Raw genomic sequence first — 18129 nt, 5'->3', positions numbered from 1 at the left:
CTAGATCGAGCCACAACAGCTTGTTTTTTGCTTCTCCAAGTAGTTAGATTACCTCCAACAAATGTGCAATATCCAGATGTGAACTTCCTATCATCAGGACTGCCAGCCCAATCTGCATTAGTGTACGCCTCTATCCGGAGATGGCTGTGTGGAGAGAACAATACTCCTTTCCTCGGAGCTGACTTGAGGTAATGGAGAATTCTGTATGCTGCTTCCAGAAGAGTGAGGATCATGCATGTATTGGCTGACAAGGCTTACAGCAAAGGTGATGGCTGGCCGGGTATGTGAGAGGTAAATCAATCGACCCACTAACCTCTGATAGCTTCCTTTGTCCACTGGCTCACCTTCCTTATTCTTCAAATGTGTATTGGGCTCCAGAGGGGTATCTGCTGGTTTACACCCAAGCATCCCTGTTTCTTTCAATAAATCCAAGGTATATTTCCTTTGAGAGAGAGATATGCCCTTAGCTGAATAGGCAACCTCAATCCCTAGGAAGTACCTCAATTTGCCCAAATCCTTGACTTCAAACTCCGTGCCCAAATAAGCTTTCAGCTTCTGAATCTCATGTGCATCACTGCCTGTAATTACAATGTCATCAACATAGACAATCAAAAAGGTAACTTGCTGTCCCACTCTCTTAACAAACAATGTGTGGTCTGCATTACTTTGCTTATACCCATATGTGATCATAGCCTTGTGGAATCGGCCAAACCAAGCCCTTGGGGACAGCTTCAGACCATACAGGGCCTTCTTTAACTTGCACACTTTCCCTTGAGTCTCTAAGGAGGTAGAACCCGGGGGTACCTCCATGTAGACATCTTCTTTCAAGTCTCCATGTAGGAAGGCATTCTTCACATCGAGTTGTTGAAGTTCCCATCCTTGATTTACAACACAAGAAATGATGACCCGTACAGTATTCATCTTCGCTACAGGAGCAAAAGTCTCTTGATAATCGATTCCTTGGGTTTGAGTGAACCCTTTGGTGACTAATCTCGCCTTGTATCTTTCCACAGAACCATCAGCCTTGTGGTTCACAACAAAGACCCATTTACAGCCAACAGGCCTCTTCCCATGTGGAGAACTTACCAAATCCCAGGTCTGATTTTTTGCAAGGGCAAGCATTTCTTCATTCATTGCCTCCTTCCATTTTGGTTCGGCTATTGCTTCCTGCCAAGTGTTAGGTATAGAGACAGAGGACAAAGAGGATATGAAAGCATGAAAGGTAGGAGTTAGAGAGTTGCAGGACACAAAGTTTGAGATAGGATGCTGAGTGCAACTTCTTTTTTGTTTGCGAACAGCAATGGGTAAATCAAGACTAGGATCAAGAGGGGGCTTACCCGAAGTATGACTAGGAGCAAGATTTGGAGTAGGAACAGATGCCGATTGCGTAGGTGGTGCAGCAGTGGTGGTTTCTTTCTCTTTGTACCGAGGACCATCTGTAGGAAAATAAGTTCCCCGAGTGTATTTCTGTTTCACATGTCTCTCCCCTTGCACCTGTTGCTTAATCTGTCCCACTTCTTGTTCTTGACTTGTAACTCCATCTTCTAGTTCAATAGAAACATCTTCAATGGTTGGTATCTCAACATCTAAAGGAGCAATCAGCGGGACCTCTTCATTACTTTGAGTCTCCCCCTGCAGAGGTACCGGCGGTGGAAAGTAAGCCTTCGACTCCCGAAAGACAACATCCATAGTAACCTACACCTTTCTGGTAGGAGGATGGTAGCATTTATAACCCTTCTGAGTCGGTGAGTAACCAAGAAAAATACACCGTAATCCTCTGGGATCAAGCTTACCATGGACGTGGTGATTTCATGCAAACACAACACAGTCAAACACTTTTGGGGGCACCATAAAGGTGGATGTGCCAACCAACATCTCCAAGGGACAGCGGCCACCCAAGACACGAGATGGAAGTCGATTGATTAGGTAAGTAGTTGTAAGCACGGCGTCACCCCAGAAACGAGGAGAGACAGACATGGTGAACATAAGGGAACGAGCTACCTCCAGTAGATGTCTATTCTTGCGTTCAGCCACTCCATTTTGAGTGGGAGTATCAGCACAAGAAGTCTGGTGTATGATCCCATGGCCGTCCAAATAGGAACGGAAAGCACCATCTATATATTCCTTGCCATTATCTGAGCAAAGAATCTTCACCTTGGCATCGAACTGGGTCTGGACCATTTTGTGGAATAACATAAAACAATTGAACATATCACTCTTGCTATGCATCAAATATACCCAAGTCGTCTGGCTAAAACAATCGATAAATGTGACAAACCATCTAAACCCAGAGGTAGAAACACAACGGGAAGGGCCCCAAACATCAGAATGAATTAAACCAAAAGGAGTCAAACTTCTGTTGTCTGAAATAGGAAAAATACTCCGAGTTTGCTTTGCCAAAGTGCAATCATCACAAGAAAAATTGTGTTTATTACATTGTTTTACCAGACTAGGAAATAAAGTATATAAAACCCCAATCGGGGGATGGCCCAAACGACGATGCCAATTATTTAACTCAAGCAATGCAGAATCAAAACTAGAAGATGCCGGCTGTGATGTCAATGCTGTCCGGGAATTTTCAAGTACGTACAGACCACCAACCACCTTACCACATGCAATTGTATTGCCCGTTTCCAAATCCTGAAATAAACAATGAGTTGGAAAAAATATTACTTTGCAGTTCAAATCCTTAGTTAGACTACTAATGGACAGCAAGTTAGTAGTAAACTTAGGAACATGTAAAACAGAGGAAAGAGTGACAGAGGAGGAGCACTGAACGGATCCCTTCCCAGAAATAGAAGAAAGAGACCCATCAGCAACTCGAACCTTTGACTGGCCTGAAAGAGGAGTATATGCAAGGATTTAAGTATCGGTATCAGGTATCGTATCGGTCAGGCGATTTTAAGAGACGTATCGTATTGTATCGGAGTATATCGTATCGGAGATACGTATCGTATCGTATCGGAGATACGTATCGATCGGTGCAGAAACGCATGAAAATGATCAAAATACACATGAAAATACACTTTTGGACACAAAAAACAATATAAACAAACAATTTGTGTCATATATCATGCATATATACTAAGAATTGTGAATAATCAATAACCAGACAAGTGCGGCACTTTGAAATTGTTGTAAAAGATTAAACTAACATAGAAAGTGCATCATTTTCATGTATTTACTACCTAGCAAAGTTGCCCTAAACAATATTTAAACATTTTTATATTTTCTACAACTAGTTACACATTATTTAATTTTTCAAATAATGAAAAAAAAATGACATAATGTATTACATATATGAATCTAACTCTTCTCTTCTATTTCAGCCAATTACACATTTTATCAAACTATAATGAAAGAGTATAGATGGAAAAATCATGATTTTTGTCATTTTTTAAGTATTTTATAAATCCAGAAAATACCCAAAAAATTAAAAAAAATACAGATTTAAGGGTAAATGTATAATCTTGTATTCTTGTTGGGATGTCATAAATCTATACATAATGTCCTACATATACTATATACATTAGCATTTGTTTTAAATTTAAGAAGAAAATAAATAAAAAAATCATTTTAAAGAAGGAATTTTCGGTTTTGGGTAAAAAATGCCAAAGAAACATGGATTTGAAGTCAAATCTTTGTAAATGTATACAAAGTATGCAATTTCTATGTTAGTTTAACATATTCCCTTTGATTCATACCAAAAAACATACCAAAAATCAAAGATTTAAGCAAAAGAATCAAGTTTTTTTCCAAGAAACTTACCTTTCCCTTCAAGAACAGCTTTTGATTTCAAATGTGGGCTGTTAGATGCACCAAATGATGTGATTTCACCAGCTTTAGGGTCGTTTTTGGCAAAGGATTGAAAGCCCTCAACAAATCTTACCCAAAAACCAAGTTTAAATGTGTTTTTTGAAGGGCTTCTCAAAGCTAGAAAGAGGCTTTTTTCGCCAGCCTGCTCAAAGTTCGACTTTCTAGTTTTCAGAAATGAAATGGATATGTGGGTTTTAAGTAACGATACGTATTGAGACGTATCAAGTCGTCTCGATATGTATCGTTATGTATCGGTCGATACATATCGATACATATCGAGACGACTCGATACGTATCGTTTTTTTAAATATAATAAAATAACATTTTTAAAAACTCTCGGTTGTATCGATCGTATCGTATCGTATCGGTATGTCTCGGTCGATACGTCTCGATACAGTCGAGACATTTACTTGTTAAAAAAAAAAAGAAACGTCTCGGCCCGTATTGTATCGACCACGACCGATACTGAGACGATACGATATGGTCCGAGACTTAAATCCTTGAGTATATGTGGTAAAAACAGAGGAAGAACCTGTCATATGGTCGGTTGCTCCTGAGTCAATAACCCAAGAGTCAGGCATGACCGAGGTACAATTCCCACCAAAAGAAATACCTGTGGAAGAAGGTGCATTGGAAGGAGTAGGTAGATACAAAGCCGAAGCCGCCATGGAAGGAGATACAGATGCTGAAGAAGATGTGTCCAAGCGATTCATCATATCCCGCAGATTGTGCAACTCAGCCATTACAGAAGAAAGAGACTGTTCAGATGGATCTTCAGTGGCAACTTGATTAGCACGAGAGGAACTAGGCCGATTGGAACCCCCCTTCCACGCCCACGAGTATCCGCAGGACGACCATGAAGTTTCCAACATCGGTCCTTAGTGTGCCAGTCCTTCCCACAATGATCGCATTTAATAGGCGGGCGATCACTAGATGGCCAATCAGTAGGAGAAGGACGAGAGGAGTTTCCACGGGAAGATTGAGAACCAGAAACAAAGGCTGACCGTTCCTGAGTGACAGGATGAACCATGGCAGTGTGCCTCGTGTCCTCAGCAGAAAGTATGGCATAGGCCTGCTCCAAAGAGGGAAGAGGATCCCGATTTAAAGTATTGGACCTGATATTATCAAATTCAATGTTGAGGCCGGCCAAAAAATCAAACAGCCGTAGACCATCCTCCCACTTCCTGAAGGCCGTCGCGTCAACATCTGTGGTAGCCTTAAATGTGCCCAAAAAATCCAATTCCTGCCATAGTGTGCACATGGTATTGTAATATTGGGACAGAGACAACTCCAGTTGCTTGGTAGTATGGAGCTTCTGACGGAGTTCATAGCATTGGGCTGCATTCCCAACTTGAGAGTATGTGTCATGAGCCGTCTTCCAAATTTTCGCAACGGTGTCAAGGAGTAGATAACGACCAGCAATGGTCTGGTCCATGGAATTAACCAAATAGAACATCACCAAAAAATTGAAATTCATCCATCGATCCTAAGCCGATCCAGCCTCTGTAGGCCTGACCTTAGTGCCCGTGATATAACCAGAGAGCCCACGGGAACCAATAGCAAATAAACAGGAATGAGACCACAGAAGATAATTGCTGCCATTCAACTTTATGGGATTCACCGGAAAGGGAACAAAGTCCTGCTGGTTGGAATCGTCAGAACCTGTCGAAGCAGTCGTGATCTCAGACTCGTCAGGCATGGTGGCTGGAGAAAAATAGGCAGAGACAAATCCCCAAAAAAAAATCAGAATATGTATAGGGGAAAAAACGAACCCCTGGTGGGAGTCAACTCACTACCAAGGGATGGAAAAACAATCGAACAATGTGGAGGCCCTCCCGAGGTGTGTAGAGGTGGCGGAAAAGGAGGGAGGGACCTGCGGAGGTGGCGGGAGAAAGGGAGAGGGCCGGTGGTGGTCGGCGGTGGAGTGTTGGTGGTGGCTGGTGGTGGGTATTGGTGGTTGGCGGAAGTGTGGAGGGGCTGGCGGTGGGTGGTTTTAGGGCAGAATGGCGGAAAAGAAAAAGAAGAAGAGAGAAAAAAACGAAAAAATTTTACTTACCATATCCCCGGAATATTTTTGGCTCTGATACCATGTGGAATTCCATGAATACTGGCTTGATCAATGTGATCACAGCCCAGCCTTTATTTATAGTATTGAAATCATATGACAAAAATATAACTAAGCAATGTGGGACTGAAACCCACATACCAGAATACCCCCATGGACAGATTTACCCTTGGACCCATATTACAACATAGGTAAATATAGATAATAGGGCTTTAGTTTATTACGTAGGGAGGTTGTCTTCAACCCCTCGACCGAAATCAGGGGCAGTAAACCTGACCAGTTCCGGATGAGAGAACCCTCTCATCATAAGCCTTATTGAAGTGAAATTTCAGGATATGCATTCCAACACCTACCCTCTAGAATCGAATTCATAACCACCTGAAAAAAATACCGAGAAGTTAATATTTTAATGCTGAAATCATACTTGGTGGTACTAGAAAGACCAGCTGAGATTCCAGGCTGGGTTCTCTAAGCATAGGGGGTTTTAGAAGGTGAAACTCTGGCGTTGAATTTGTCTAGGGTAGGCCTGTTCACATCCAAAAGATGAGGAGGAGGATTGGGGGAGATCGAACTTGATTTGGGGGAGGACAGTGGTACCGCTAGAGCAGGATCATGTATGGTGTGGTCCAGAAACTCAAAAAGGGAAAGAAAATAGAAGTGAGAAGAAGATGAGAATGGGATACAAGGAATAAGAAAACAAAGAAAAGGAAGGGGAAGAGAGAAGGGGACTCGTACCTGGAATAAAGAAGAAGGATATAACAAGGGTAGAAAAAGAAGTAAGGCAATGGCAGTACAGCTTCACAACTTAACCACCGCAAACTCGCGAAGAACCAACCAAAATCAAATTTCATCCCATTGCTAATTGTGTTGGTTACATGCATATTAATTCGAATAAAAGACTCCATCCCAAAACAGAAAATAGAAACTGATCCAATTTAGGAAACTGAAAAAATGGAAACTATTTTCCTACGTAATCTTCACCATAGTTCGAGAACTCGCGAGATCTCGCCGGATCTCGGCGAGTTTCTCTTTTTTTTTTTGAGAAACCGAGACGAGTTGGCATACGAGTTGCAAAAGTGCAACAACTCCACTGAGATCTTGAGATCTCGCCAAGTTCTCAAGATCTCGAGAATCTCGACCCAAACTCCTCTATATGAGTGCCAGATCTCGAGATCTTGGTGGAAAATCTTGGTATATAGACACCTATTTATGCAAACCTTGGTATACATACACTTATTTAGGCCAGAAACTAAGACAGACATTTATTTACGCCTAATATCATTTAAGTAAATGAAAGTTATTCATAAATAAGCAAATACCCCCCTATTTGAATCCAATAAAAATAGTTAAAAAATAAAATTCCAAAAAGGAAAAAAAGTCAACCCCCCAGGTCAAGAACAAAAATTGGATTTTCGGCGGTGGGTGCAATTTTCAATTTTCTAATGCTGGGGTTTTTCTCAAATCTAAAAATTCCATAAATCTTAATATGGTAAAACATTGCTAAAAACCAAAAGTGCTGTAAAATATTCGTTTGTTTTGATGTCCAGGAAAATATTTTCATTCAGAGCGATTTTGACAGCATTTGTGCACACCAAATTAAGTTTGACCGGTACATAACTCCTATTTGGACTTTGTTTTTGCAAAATCTGATAATGCCATTGTATTTAAATGGCCTAAAATAGGCTGAATACCAAGTTTCAGACCCAAACTAGGCCTAAAACCCACCGAGTTGAGGTTTCGAGTCGGAAAAAAAAAATGCACCAACTCGGCGAGATCTTGACTCGACTCGGTTTTTCAAGGGACTGAGTTGGTGCCGAGTTCCGAGTTTTAGTACCTTGATCTTCCCCTAAATAAAACAGAATAAAGTAAAATATTACAATATTATCTCCTACCAACCCCCATTGGTCCAAAAGCTAGTTTTGGGACAGGTTCGTGTTGGTCTTGGTTTCCAGATCAAGTCATGCTGGTTCAGCCATGATAATGCTACTGCATCATTAGGTTTGCTCATTTTTCTTCTCAAATTTCCCAAAATTAGGGAAGTGGCAAATGCGCAGGTAAATGAACTTTGTAGAAGCGGCAAGTGAATGAATAAATGAGCTTTATATAACTCTCTTTAGGAAATGAACTTTGTATGCTTATTTTTTATTTTGAGAGAAGACTGACTGAAAAAAGAGGTGAAGTGGATCCGACCCAACCAAGACTTCATGGGCCAGGTCTATTGATGTGGATCAGAATTAGTACTCATAAGCCCAATTAAGACTTGGTCACAGGTTCAAATCCTGGAAACAACCTCTCTGGAAACAAGGGTAAGGCTGCATACATTTGACCCTCCCCAGACCCTGCTAAACGTGGGAGCCTTGTGCCCTAGGTACGACCTTTGTTTTTTAGTCATAGAGATCACAACAAGAATTTTATGAATGAAGATTGTCTTGGTTTAATGCCATTGAGTTGTGAGAGAGTGTGTGTGGTGAGATGTCATAGGGTTAGTGAGAGGCCTTGGTTATATTCCTCCATATCTCTTTCCTTCCTTCGTCTCTATTCCTTCTTCTTCCTTGTTTCTAATTCTGTCTTCTATCATGTAATAAATTCTGTTTTGGATTTTATTGTCCAACGATTCTGTTGCAATTGATCTCCCACTGGTTTATCTTAACCGGTTTAAGATCGATTCGTATTATTTGAACAGAATTTATTACATAATAGAAGACAGAATTAGAAACAAGGAAGAAGAAGGAATAGAGACGAAGGAAGGAAAGGGATATGGGGAACTATAACCAAGGCCTCTGACTTATGTCCTAGGTCAGCCTCTCACTAACCCTATGACATCTCACCACACATGGTCTCTCACAGCTCAATGGTATTAAACAAAGGCAATCTTCATTCACAAAATTCTTGTTGTGAGCTCTATGACTCTTACACCCTATATAAGCTAACAAAAAACATTTAAGAAATACATCAATTAACACCCACAAAACATGTCCCTAACTCCCACCAAACATTTACCAAACTCCCACCTAACATTGACAATGGACCCTTCTTTGTTGGCAATGGTGTCTCCCTTTTGACATTGCAACCTCTTTTATTGGCAATGAAACATACTTCTAAAGATTCCTTCCACACATGGACTAGGCTTGGCCTAATATTGGCCTTAGGCCTGACCTATTAAGACCAATAATATTGGGCTTATGAGGACTAATTCTGATCCACATCAATAGACTTGGCTCATAAAGGCCTAGCTGGGTCGGATCCACTTCATTAGGTACACTTTTTGATCCTTAAGAGGGTATGGAGGCATCAATGGACATCTCATTGATCTCCTTTTATTTATGTTATTAAGTCCTTATTGATCTTTATTTTGTTAAACTGCAAGGACATGTCAAAAGGCCTGAAGATAAGTAGAACTAAGACCGAATGGTGTAACTTTAGCAACACTGGGACGGATAATGAGGTGGTGAATATTGGTGAGAGGGAAATCCCACAAAGTGATTATTTTAAATATCTAGGATCAATTGTAAACAAGAAGGGGGACATAGAAGACGACGTGGCCCAGAGGATTAAAATAGTGTGGAGAAGTGCATTCAGAGTTCTATGTGATCAGCGGATCCCTCCAAAGCTTAAAGAAAAATTTTATAGGACTGTCATTAGACCAGCTATGATATACGGTGTGGAATGCTGGGCTGTGAAGAAGTGTCATATAAATAAAATTGGTGTTGCAAAGATGAGGATGTTGATATGGATGTGCTGGAAAACTAGGGAGGATAAAGTAAGGAATGACCATATTAGAGCTGGATTGGGAGTAGCCCCGATTCATGATAAACTTAGAGTTTTTTGAGGTGGCATGGCCATTTTCAACGGAGGCCATCAGATGCCCTAGTTTGAAGGAGCGACCTGATGCAGCTTGAGGGAACCAAAAGAGCTAGAGGCAGGCCTAAGATAACCATAACCACAAGAGAAGTGGTGATGAAAGACATAGCTTAGGCCTTGCTCCTTGTATGACTCCAGATAGAGCTGATTGGAGAGCGAAGATCCACTTGGTCAACCCCATTTAGTTGGGCTATGATGTTGTGATGCATTTGTTGTAATACACTCCATACTTGAGGTCTGGGGATCAATGTTGAGCAGTTATGATGCGGTTCGTAGCTAAGTTGGGTCGATGCCCTAGAGTTTGTGTCATTGTTGTGTGCTCCTTCCCTTTATTTTATATTATCAATTATGTTTCGTCTGGGATCCATTAGCCAACCCCATTTAGTTGGGACAAGGCTGAGTTGTTGTTGTTGTTGTTGCAAGGATATGAATGATAATATTGAAATTATAAAACACAATGAATGATGATATTGAAATAATGAATAACAAAGGGATGTAGCTGTTTTAAATACTTTGACCATATTTGCACTTTAAAATACTATTCTAATTCTCAATTGAGGGCAAGAACTAGAATTGGTGGATTGGGGCAACATTTTCTAGTCAATTCTAGAATCCTGGAAAATGAAGTTTTGGCCTATTCTCCAATTCTGGAGTAGTAGTTCTATTGGGGCTGAAGAATTTGAATTCATATTGGAGTAAAATGACAATGTGGCCCGTTTCAAATGTGGGGCTCACTACCACAATTGCCATGCCATGGTCAATTGGGTCCACTTTGGAGAAAGAATCAATGCGCTATTGTTGTGCATCCATCCATGATTCTCTAATCCAGGAAATTTCAGCTAGGATTGTAATTCTAGAATTGGCTCAGAATTGAGAGTCCTCAGAATTAGAATTGTTCCCATATGTGATCTTAGATATATATAGATTCTTAATGAGGGTTCTTTGTTTTCAGCTAACAGAGAGTAAATCACTGCAAGCTATGTGCCAAGTCTATGCAGCTGTCTCTTATATCTGCATTGGTGATGCTGAATCCTCTTCCCAGGTGAAATTCATAGGTTTCTTTTGCTTTTTGTAATTCCCTCTTGTAGTTAATTCTCATCTCTGCAGTGTAGAATTATTGATGAATATAATTTTGCTTTTTCAGGCGCTGGATTTAATTGGACCAGTTTACAGAATAATGGATTCTTTTGACGGAGTACGAGAGAAAACTGCTGTTCTTTTTGCGTATGGCCTTCTACTGATGAAGCAACATAACCTACAAGAAGCACGGTATGGGTTATCAATTCTTTGTTAATCCTTTCTCCCAATAAAGGGTGGTTCGCCCTTTCAAAGAATCACCCAAATTTCTTTGCAAGTGACTTGCTATATTTCACTGATGTGGCTGCGTAACTATAACTGGATGATGTGGCCACTCTGAGATGTCCATTAGAATGGGACCTTTTGGATTGGTTGATGCAATCTGAACATTCAGATTATGGATCTCAGATGCAAGCAAGCCCAATGATCAAATCTAAGATAAAGGAAGCAACTATATTGTTGAGAGAAGAAATCAGTTCAATGGAAGGGGAGGGATAGGAGATGAAATCGATCTTCGTAGGAGGAAGAAGAGAGAAGAAGAGAACAAAAGAGAAGAGAAGAAAGGAGATTTGGGATACCAATCCCCAGCTCAACAACACCAAAACTCTTAAAAACACTCATTCTTTACTCAAATTATCCTTAATTGATGGGGTTGTATTACGTTTATAAAGACCACCTAAATTAACTTATAAAAGGAATCCGAATCATACTTACGGACTCAATAAAGTAGATAAACTCAAAACAAAACTTTATCTCGCTATTAAGTATTTTAATCTAACTCAACCATGTAACTACTAATTCCGTGTACTAACTTTATCCCCACTTTATGGGCTTATAAATTAGGCCCATTACAATGATGCCCCAAAAAAATAAAAGGCCCAGCTTATAACTTCCTAAAGGTCAATTTCAGCCTATTGAACTGCCACCAACATCATATGAGCCTCTCAAGCTTGGATATAGGTCTCCATACAGGTTGATGCATAGTGCAACTGCATCAATTCCCCCTCAGTTAAAAAAAAATCTTCCTCAAGTTTTATAGAAGCCGAAATAGAGAAATGACTCATGCTCCACACTAGTATCACAAATCAAGTTCGGAAGATGAAACATTGATGGTGTACCCCTGTCTTGAAATATATGGGGAATAACAAACTCAATATGTAGAATATCCATCACTACAATAGAGTCTTTTGTTGCTTCACCCATATTAATCATACCCCTTTACCATTACTTGTTGTACCACACCGGAGCAATCTTCCTCTTGTGTTGATTCTTTCAGCTCTTCCTGTGGCTGCACTGTTGGTGCTGCCTTCTTTGGCTCCGAGCATTCTTTGTTAACCAACATGTTCAAAATAAACGTATGTTGTAGATGAGAAGGTTTTAGGATGCACAAATTGTTATTGCAATTAACTTTGCCTTTTTTTATGCAATTTCATGGCTGAACCAGCTTGACTAGTCTGGCCGTCCATACTGAGAATCAGGCCCGAATTAGGATTTGGGTTTGGTAGGATATTTTAGGATTTTATGAATTTATATGTTTTATTTTTTTTTTGTAATTTTTAATTATGGAGTTTTAGCTAGAGTTAGATACTAGGAAATAAATTACAATTTCAAGTTTCTTATATTTTTCTTTATATATGCTTGTAATGCCTATCGTGGGAGTAGATTTGATAATGGAATGAAATTCAACTTCTTTTGGGAATTGAGAAATTTGAAGGCTTCATGGTCAGTATAAATCAAACTCCTTTGAAATTGAGTTTACTATGAGTACAGTTGAGAAGAAGAGATTAGGGAGAATAGATTGGCTTGTCAATAGTGACAGAGGCCCTTATTATTTATAGATTGGATACGGATTACAAATACGGTATGCTGAGTCACAATACAGTCACCTCTACATACATTGAATCTAGATGGATACGTAACCCTTATCCTTAACACTCCCCCCTCAAGTTGGTGCATGGATATCTTTCATGCCCAACTTGGATACAATAGGATGGAATGACTTAGATGTCAATGCTTTTGTGAATACATCAGCTGGTTGATCTTCTAAAGTGACGAGTGGAATGCAAATCAAGCCTTCTTCAAGTTTCTCCTTGATGAAGTGTCTCTCAATTTCAATGTGCTTGGTCCTATTGTTTTGAATTGGATTATGGGCTATACTGCTTGCAGCCTTATTGTCACACTGAAGACGTATAGGTCCCTCGTGAGTCACTCCTAGATCAGCCAGTAATACTTTGAGCTAAATGAGTTCACAGATACCCTGTGCCATTGCTCTGTACTTTGCTTCTGCACTCGATCTGCACTACAGATTGCTTCTTGCTTCCTTCACCACGCGATCAGATTCCCTCCTAGAAATGTACAATATCTTGAGGTTGAGCGATGATCATCAACAGAGCCTGCCCAATCAGCATCAGTAAAGGATTCCAACTTCAGATTACTATTGTTGGAGAACAGAATGCCTTTTCTTGAAGCTGATTTTAAATATCTCAGAATCCGATATACTGCCTCAAGATATTAGATTACTAAGTGGCATGTGTGATCTCCCCTCTCTCTCTCTCATCTCTTGTTCTTTCTCTCCCCTCCCCCTGTGAGACCTTCTTCTCTTTTCTATTCTTTTATTTCCTTCTTCCTTCCTCCTTGTTCTCTTCTTTATTTTCTGTTTATCCTTTGCCGATATGTTCGGTTCTAGTGATAGGTGCAACCCATATATACTGAATCGATCCCCTTATTTCCTCCCTCGTTCTCTCTAATCTTTGGGGCCTGTACCTTTGTCTTAAGTGACTTCAACCGTAGAGCAGGCCATTTTAAATATCCTACCGTTTTCGCTACCATTTAACTTAAAAGCTCGAACTGTTTGGTCGGGCAGCATCAATGTATACATCAATACTCCCCCGCATATGGAGGCCAAGATCCCATGGTCCTTGCCCATGGAGCTCACACAGCATTTCTTCGCACAACCACGAGGGAGAAGGGAAAAGTAAGATTTTACAGTTACCTTAATTTTGTGCTTGGTTACTCACCCAGCAAAATAACCCAGGGTAAAATTCAGCTTTCTTTCATAAGGAAAATTTTCTTTTCCAGAGTTTACCTCCGTTTTTATTTTATTGCTGGACAGTGACGCATTCCTTAACGTTGTGTTTGGTTGCTTTCCCAGGGAAGATGCATGAGAAGGGAAAAGTATGGAAATGGGTTTCCCATCTTTCCTTTTGGGCACATTTCATGGGGAAACATATTCCCATAATTATCCCTTGGATTGCTTTTCCTTTTCTTGGGAGGAAGCAAGCAAAAACTCATTTTTGGGAATGGCATTCCTACAGAGTCTTCTTAGGAAAATAACCAAATATAAATAATCTGAAAAAAAAAAAAAAACCGGATGGATTTCTCTTATTGTCGAATAGAATGCCAAAGATTTGAGAACTGTATGTTATGCATTGTAATGGTGTGTCAAAATAAACTATTCAAAAGGAAGAGGAATTTATAAAACTGTCTCTTCTGATGAGAATATTATTTTTGAACAAAACATACACTGCAGCTCTTCAACATGAGGCAAGCACTATGGTATGCCTCACACGATGAGACTCTTGCACTGTGGATTTCTCAACACTAGAAAAAACTGGCCTAACACAATGGGACTCTTGCACTGTGGAATTTGGATTTCTAAACACTAGAAAAAACTGGCCTCATACAATGGGACTCTTGCACTGTGGATTTCTAAACACTAGAAAAAACTGCCACATGTTTGTTATATTTAAGATTTCAGCATCTTAGTGAATATGACCATTCTTACTCCAGAGAACTCTGAAATGCAGAATTCGGCTGGCTAGTGGGCTGAGGATCACACATCAACATTTGGGGAATATTCAACTTGTTTCACAGTATTTGACAATCCTTGGGAGTTTGGCACTTGCCCTGCATGACACTGGACAAGCCAGAGAGATTCTGAAGTCCTCTTTGACATTGGCAAAGTCACTTTATGATATTCCTACTCAGATATGGGTGCTTTCAGTTTTGACAGGTAGACATTATACTTTTAGCATTTATAGTGTTTTTTACCATGGGAAGGAAAGGTGCACCATCAAGGTGCCCGAAGGTTCTTATGACAGACCTCAGGTTGGTGACATTCTCTTGATTTCCCAACTACAGTTTCTATGCCCTGGAAAAAATCAGATCAATATGTAAGCACCCATTCCATCTTATATTTTGGATAGTCAGAATCTGAGAGTTAAAGAAATTGACACCGAACAGAAATTCAGTTTAACATGTAACAGTTTTAATAACTGTTAGCAAATATTGTGCCAGTTAATCTTATAGGAACCTAGTTGGCTGTATCTATGATGTGAGGAAGGTTAGTCTATTGAATTGTAGGGAATTTCTTTTACTATTTTCTTGGAAAGATGTGTTGCCTTTGTTTGGCTCAACATTGGAATTTTGGAACCTTACTGCCTGGATAGGGGACAATTAAATAATCTTATATATGACTAGTTTCAAGATGGGATGTAGCTTGAACATATAAACCTGCTTCAATGGCACTTTAAAAAATTTTGAGCATTTCAGGTCCTGATTTTAAATTTTGGTAAAAAGTTTCAGGCTTTCAGCCATTTAACCCAAAGAAGAAGTATTTCATCCAAATGTTCTAGGATAAAAATCTGTTGTCCATTGTCCCATAGAAATGTCTTGAATCAGGGCATCAAAACCAAGTTGTAAATTTGGTGTTCTGAAGGCTCATTCAGCCCCTCATTCCTAATTCAACTTTATGGTTTAGTCATTAAGTGCATAATTAATTGGTTTAGGATCCTCAGATTGGGACCTTTTGCATGAATGGGTCATTGTTGTATTTGACTCTCTCTCTCTCATACACACACACAGGATGAATCAACAAATCTCTTTGTGTTGTAGCTTTGTATCAAGAACTGGGTGAAAGGGGAAATGAAATGGCGAACTCTGAATATGAGAGGAAAAAAGCGGATGATCTACAGAAGAGGCTAGCTGATGCTCAGTCATCCATACATCACATTGAATTGGTAAGTCAACCATTTTTATCTCACCCCAATTTTATTTTACATTTTTTCTCTTGGATGAATAACAATTTTTTATTGATGGAAGGAGTACATAGAGGTAGAATGCATACAATTACAACAACAAAGTCTTCCTCCTCAACCCCAACCCAATACAACTATGGGCTCTAGCTACAACTTACAAAGGAATGAAAACCCCAACAGAGTGGAGGTCTTACAACCCCTTGCCTAGCCAATAAATCCATTTTTACCTTATATTACACCATAAAGAAAAGACTTTTGATTTTTCACTTAGAAACTAGGCTGGATGATGCCCATTCTAAAGCTTGCTAGAGGCTTGGGAAAACACTCCCATTTTTTATTTAACAAATTACTGATTATAGGGGCAGGAATCAATGGCTAATCAGGAGCTATATCGTATACATTGATAACATTTGGGGTGTTAATTTTTTTTTTATGGGAAGGAAAAATTTAATTAAAACATAATAAGTACATTCTCAGTCATACAAATTGATGATTGTTGATGAATTCTAGCATACTATTTGGGTGTTAAATTCTGAATAGTCTAAGTATGGGCTCTAGCTACAACTTACAAAGGAATAGAAACCCCAACGTAGAGTGGAGGTCTTACAACCCCTTGCCTAGCAAATAAATCCATTTTTACCTTATATTACACCATAAAGAATCGACGTTTGATTTTTCACTTGGAAACTAGGCTGGACAATGCCCATTCTGAAGCTTGCTAGAGGCTTGGAAAAACACTCCCATTTTTTATTTTACAAATTACTGATTATAGGGGCAGGAATCAATGGCTAATCAGGAGCTATATCGTATACATTGATAACATTTGGGGTGTTAAATTTTTTTTTTAGGGAAGGAAAATCTTAATTGAAACATAATACGTACATTCTCAGTCATACAAATTGATGATTGTTGATGAATTCTAGCATACTATTTGGGTGTTAAATTCTGAATAGTCTAATGTTTTTCCTTTTTTGATAAAATTATTAAGGGGATAATTCTAAATCAAAACCCCTAGAGTCACATCGGATATACACTTAAAGATTTAGATTTATAAACCTGTTTTTAAGCTTGTTCATGACTGTAAACTCTTTAAGGCCAAAACTTACCGAGTCCCTGGCCTTTGCCACAAGCTCATAGGCTGGCAAATGTCTTTCATTCTCTGATAAAAATTATCAAAGGAATAAAACCCAAGGCAAAGCCGCAAGAACCATACTGCATGTACACTTCCTTTAGGCATAAACACCTGATTTTAAGATTGGTCATGGCTGTAAGCTCTCTGAGGCCAATAATTTACCAAGTCCCTGGCCTTGACAGCAACCCTATAGGCTGGCTTTCAATGGCCTTCAAGTGATACAAGGGCAATGTAAGGGCCGAAATAAGAGTATGATCATTGTCAAGAACCCTATGGTTGAGTGCAGCCTCCAAATAGCAAGAAGAAGAGAACCTCTTGTTCCTAAACCTTTATCTGTCTGATCAATCAACTCTCACACAATCTCTCAACGTTCAAGTGATGCAGATCAAAGGTACTCAAAGAAGTACTAAAGGAGGAAAAGAGCTCGAGTCAACTCAGTTACTCAGTTGAGTACACTTAGTCCTGAACTTGGTTCACCCAGTTTTGGGTCTGCTATGGTGCAACCAGACCCCATTGTGGGACACCTTTTTAGTATTCTAGATGTTTTTATCTTCACATGAATTAGTTACTTGTATTAGTTGGTACTTAAGAGTTCCAACCAAGGTTTTAAAACTCGGGTTTCGACTAGGTTTCGACCAACCAGAAAATGAGTTCGTCTCGGTTTCGACCATATCTCGATCGAAACTTGGGACTTTCTCCAGGCTAACTCGAACCTTGGTTTCGAGGCCCAGAAGTTGTTTTCTTTCCCTGATTCTTGTTGTGTTGCCTATTTTTGACATTTTAAAATCAATCCATGCATTAGTTTCACGTACAGAACACTAAAAATATTACTTGTGGTTTTGATCCAAGTTTGATACTGTATATTGTTCTTAGACATGGTATCAAATAAGGTTTGATCGGAACATAACTCCTTCAATATAAATGAGATTTAAACCATCTTGGATTTGTTAGAAAACTTTGTTTTGATAGTTTTCCAATAAGTAACAAGATTGCTTAAATCTGATTTATATTGAAGGAGTTATGTACCGGTCAAACTTAATTTGGTGTGCACAAATGCTGTCAAAATCGCTCTGAATGAAAATTTTTTTTGGACAACAAAACAAATGAATATTTTACCGCACTTTTGGTTTTTAGCAATAATT

General features: G+C 39.4%; 1 protein-coding gene across 3 annotated transcripts in view; it reads left to right on the top strand.

The window, feature by feature from the left end:
• The window catches only part of LOC122649802 (sister chromatid cohesion protein SCC4), an 89853-nt gene that overhangs the window by 53241 nt on the left and 18483 nt on the right, over positions 1–18129 (top strand). For 2 of the 3 annotated variants that reach the window (XM_043843037.1, XM_043843039.1), the window contains 4 exons: positions 10695–10784; positions 10887–11011; positions 14611–14831; positions 15713–15837. In XM_043843037.1, the coding sequence (XP_043698972.1) occupies positions 10695–10784; positions 10887–11011; positions 14611–14831; positions 15713–15837 (561 nt within the window). The remainder of the gene's footprint in view (positions 1–10694; positions 10785–10886; positions 11012–14610; positions 14832–15712; positions 15838–18129) is intronic. The other variant, XM_043843038.1, reaches the window with a different exon arrangement.

This window comes from Telopea speciosissima, chromosome 2, assembly GCF_018873765.1.
Source record: "Telopea speciosissima isolate NSW1024214 ecotype Mountain lineage chromosome 2, Tspe_v1, whole genome shotgun sequence".
Taxonomy (NCBI): domain Eukaryota; kingdom Viridiplantae; phylum Streptophyta; class Magnoliopsida; order Proteales; family Proteaceae; genus Telopea; species Telopea speciosissima.
This window is presented reverse-complemented; position numbering and strand designations above follow the sequence as displayed.